At 55.1% G+C, this 4,034-nt stretch overlaps 1 protein-coding gene across 1 annotated transcript in view; it reads right to left on the bottom strand.

Annotated features, from left to right (window-relative positions):
* Positions 1-4,034, bottom strand: part of CIB4 (calcium and integrin binding family member 4) — a 37,309-nt gene that overhangs the window by 31,361 nt on the left and 1,914 nt on the right. Inside the window, exon 3 of the mRNA XM_015566445.1 lies at positions 1,196-1,292. Coding sequence (XP_015421931.1) covers positions 1,196-1,292 — 97 coding nt within the window. The remainder of the gene's footprint in view (positions 1-1,195; positions 1,293-4,034) is intronic.

The raw sequence follows: 4,034 nt of genomic DNA, 5'->3' as shown, positions 1-4,034 counted from the left end.
TGCATCATCCCCCAGCTGCCAAATGGTGACCCACACAGACCACCCAGGGTCATTGCCGGGGTGCTCCTGCCCACCTGGCCTGAGTAGAAGTGAAGAGTCCAGCCTTGGGGGTCAGTCTTGACTGACAGTTCAGGCTCTGCTGTCAGATGGCCCTGGGCAAGTCATTTCCCTCTCGGGGCCTCTGTGTTCCCATGGGTAAAACCAGGACGGAGAGCGTTTGACAGGGAGTAGACTGGGTGGTCTCTAAGTTTCTTTCCAGGCTTAATATTGAAATATCCTGGCACTGACCGTGACATCATCCCCCACACATCTGGCCTTGCCTCTCTGGGCTGCCCTCGGGTCCCTGAGTGGAGAGTCTAGGTCTGAGAGAAGTCCCAGCCATTGTGCACAAGTGTGTTTGAGCATATGTGTGTGTGTGTGCATGTGGGGGTGTTGGGTGTGCAGGGGTGTGTATGTGAGTAGGAGGTACCAGAGGGACATCATCCAGTTATCTCACCTTTTGGGGGATCCTGCTCCTTTCCTCACCCAAACCCCAGCCATCCATCCCACCCCCACCCCCCGCCACCCCACTTCTCATTCCTTTGTCTTCTCTATTCCTGCTTCTGTGTCAAGTCCCAGCTCTGTGTTCCTTCTCTGTCTACACACACACACACACCACACACACACACACACAGACACATACATGTGGTCTCTCCCCCAGGGCACCATCCCCCAGGCCCTTGGCCCTCTTCCAAGAGGTGCCCACGGCTCCCAGAGTCCACCTTGGTCCAGACAGAAATGAAGATGGGTTCCACTGCACAATGACAAAGTCAAAGCATTTTTTCCGCTGAGATCTAAATGAAAAATCCGGAAGCCCGGCAGCACCATGATTTGTTACCCTGACATCGCCTCTCGACGCACTGAACAGAGTTTAATTAAAATCTCAGGAGTGATGAGGGCCCTTTGACTGTGCACCTCTGGGCTCTTCGAGGTGGAAAGGCAAGGTCTTTTCACAACAAGGACAAAGGCTCAAGGATGGCCTCTAAAAGGCTCAACAGGGTGGGGGGTTCGCTGTAGCTCAGGCAAGCACAGCCTGTGGGCCTGAGCCACACCCACCACTCCACCCACTTCACCAGAGAGGAGGCTGAGACCAGCTCTTTCAGCCCCTCAGCGGCTCCCAGTGACCCCACCCCATCGCCCACCACCCTGGACTCACCCTCAGGGCCGGCAGGGAGCTGACCTGGTCCGAGGTCAGGGTGGCCTCCTTGTAGTACTTCCCAGGCGGGCAGAGCTTCAGGAAGGTGTCGTGGATGCTGAGAAGCGAGATGTGACGGGCTGGGGAGTAGAGACCAGCAAGCCCCCTCCCTCCCTCCACCGTGCTCTTCGGAGGAAAGGGACTCAGGATTGATTGACACAGAAAAGGCAGTTATAAATCATCCACCCTTCCAGAAACATCCTTGAGGCTGCAGTGCACAGAGCTCACCTGGCGTGGGATGGGTGGGGGAGACATTCCCCAGGAGAGCACTGGGGACTGAAGGACAAGGAGAGGAGCCGGCTGCCCCAGCCGCAAGGAGCATTATCACGGTGATGGTCAGAATTGCAGGTGGGAGGTGACCATAAAAAGCAAACTGACTTTCAGTCAGTGTATGAACGTTGAAGCATTCTCTGAGGCCATGGGCCCAGGGCAGACGGCTCCCGCTGTCCTCATCCAGGGTCCCCCTGGGAGTGCCTGCTGCAGGCTGCCTCCTCTCGGGGACACTTTTCATGGAACCTGCGTGGCAGTCTCGCCAGGACAGGGCCATTATCTCTCATTGACAGATGAGAACGCTGAGGCTCAAAGAGGTGAAATAACTTGCCTAAAGTCACACGGTGGTCAGAGTGAAAGCCAGAGCTATAGACACCCGGCCCTTCCCCCAGGAGCCCAGAGAAGGAAGGTGTCAGGGTGGCTGAGGGAGACTTTAGGAACCTCGCCTGCCCCTGAAGCCCTCTCCTCATTTACCAAGCTCCATGCTGGGTGCACTCCAGCACATGATCTCATTGAATCTTCCCATCAACCCCTGGGAGAGACATAGGGGTGATCATTTCTGTAGAGGGGTAAACTGAGGCACAGAGCGTTTAAGGGGTGTGCCCAAGGTCAGGAAGCTTGGAAGAGACAGAGTGGGGTCTGAGCCCTAAACCTGGTTCTTCTGGCTGGGCCGCCCACCCCTAACGTGTCCATCCCCACCCAGGGGAGAGATGGAAGCCCCACCCCTCTGGAGAGCCGTGGGGAGGGGGTGCCTGGGGAGGGCCCTGCCCGGACTTCGTGCCTCCCCGGGCCGCGGGTGGGTAGGCTGCCTGCACATGAATCGTAGCTGTGTCTCAGCTGCCACCGAATGCCCTCCTCCTCCAAATATGGATCAGCCGGCTCTAAGTGGAGCTCTGAATTAATCACTAATGGACTCAAAGTCAAAGTCATTTAAAAAACTCACACACAGCCTGCCAGAAACCCAGCCAGCAGGCTGTGGCTCCGGTATACCTAGCACAGACGCGGGAGGAGCCGTCTGCGCGGGGAGAGGCGGGCACCAGCTCCACTGCGCACACTCGGGGGACCGTGAACCAGCCACGTCCCCTCCAGGCCTCAGTTTCCCCCGTGTAAGATGAGTCTGGGTGGTGCCCTCGCCCCGGCCCCTCCAGTTCAGACATTCTGTGGCTGTTTCTGTCCCTCTCTCTGCTCACCTCTTGCCTCTGAGGCCCTGAATTTAGGGGTTTTCCACTGGGTCCCTCATTAGAATCATGGAGGGGGCTTGTGAAAGGGTCCGTGTCCACCCCTGGAGATTTCCATTCAAGGCCGGGGCAGAGCCCAGGCACCGATAGGTTCTATAACAGTGGTTCTCAACCTTCCTAATGCCGCGACCCTTTAATACAGTTCCTCATGTTGTGGTGACCCCCCAACCATAAAATTATTTTCGTTGCTACTTCATACTGTAATTTTGCTACTGTAAACAATATGTAATTATATATGTGTTTTCCGATGGTCTTAGGCGACCCCTGTGAAAGGGTCGTTCGACCCCCCAAGGGGTCGAGACCCACAAGTTGAGAATCGCTGTTCTATAAGCTTCCTTCTGTGCTGCTGTGGTACAGGCAGGAGGAGAACACAGTGCCCGTAGGCCGGTCCTGGCTCAGTGGCCTGGGCCATGGGGTCAGCAGGCTTTGCCCAGGGGACAGCTTGCAGGTATTTTATAAATAGCCCTATCTTTAGCCTGCAGGCTTTTAGTCCCGTGATCGACTACTTCCAGGCTGCGTGCCTTGGGCACATCCTTTCTCTGAGCCAGTTCCCTCATTTGCCAAAAGGGGATGATAACACCATGAAAATAGCAATGACCACATACTCAGCACTGACCCTGGTGCCGTCACGGGTCGGGTCACCTCCTTGTCCTAATCACAGCCATTGCTCTCAGGTCACCCTCTTCCTGTAAGTGTGGAAACGGAGGTAAGAAGCTCACCCGCCGTCACACAGCTAGGAAGTGACCGCTGAGCCTCGGACCCAGGCCTCTGGCTTCCAGGAAGCAAGCCTGTCACCACTCCACCTGCTGACCTGGCGTTTGAGGAAATCCAGGAGCTCGGGGCCAGGACGGGGCCTGGAGCCCGGGGAAGTCTCCATTTCGATGGCTAGACATGCATCCTATGGATCGATGCTCACCTGTTGGATAAGCGCTTTGTGCATGAATATTGGATGTAACACTATTTGTAAAGCTGAAAACCATAAACAACCTAAGTGTACATTACAGGGGGTTGGGAAAATGAATTACAGTTCTTCCCTAGGAGGGAATGCTCCGTAGTCATTAAAAAAGAAAGAGGCAGATTTCTGTGCTTTAAGCAAAACCAGCCCAGATGAAAACTTTATAAAAAAGGTTCCGGAACAGTATGACTGCTACCCTATACATGAGTAAATGCGACAGTATGAAAGGGATACCCTGTTTGAAGGCTCTGTGTGTCGGTCTGTCTATGAAAGATTCTTCCGGAAGGCTAATGGGAAACAACTGAGCAGTGGCTACCTTTGGGGAAAACCTGGGCAA

Source organism: Myotis davidii, unplaced genomic scaffold (assembly GCF_000327345.1).
Source record: "Myotis davidii unplaced genomic scaffold, ASM32734v1 scaffold238, whole genome shotgun sequence".
Taxonomy (NCBI): domain Eukaryota; kingdom Metazoa; phylum Chordata; class Mammalia; order Chiroptera; family Vespertilionidae; genus Myotis; species Myotis davidii.
The sequence above is the reverse complement of the archived record's forward strand: the minus strand, read 5'-3'. Positions and strand labels throughout refer to the sequence as shown.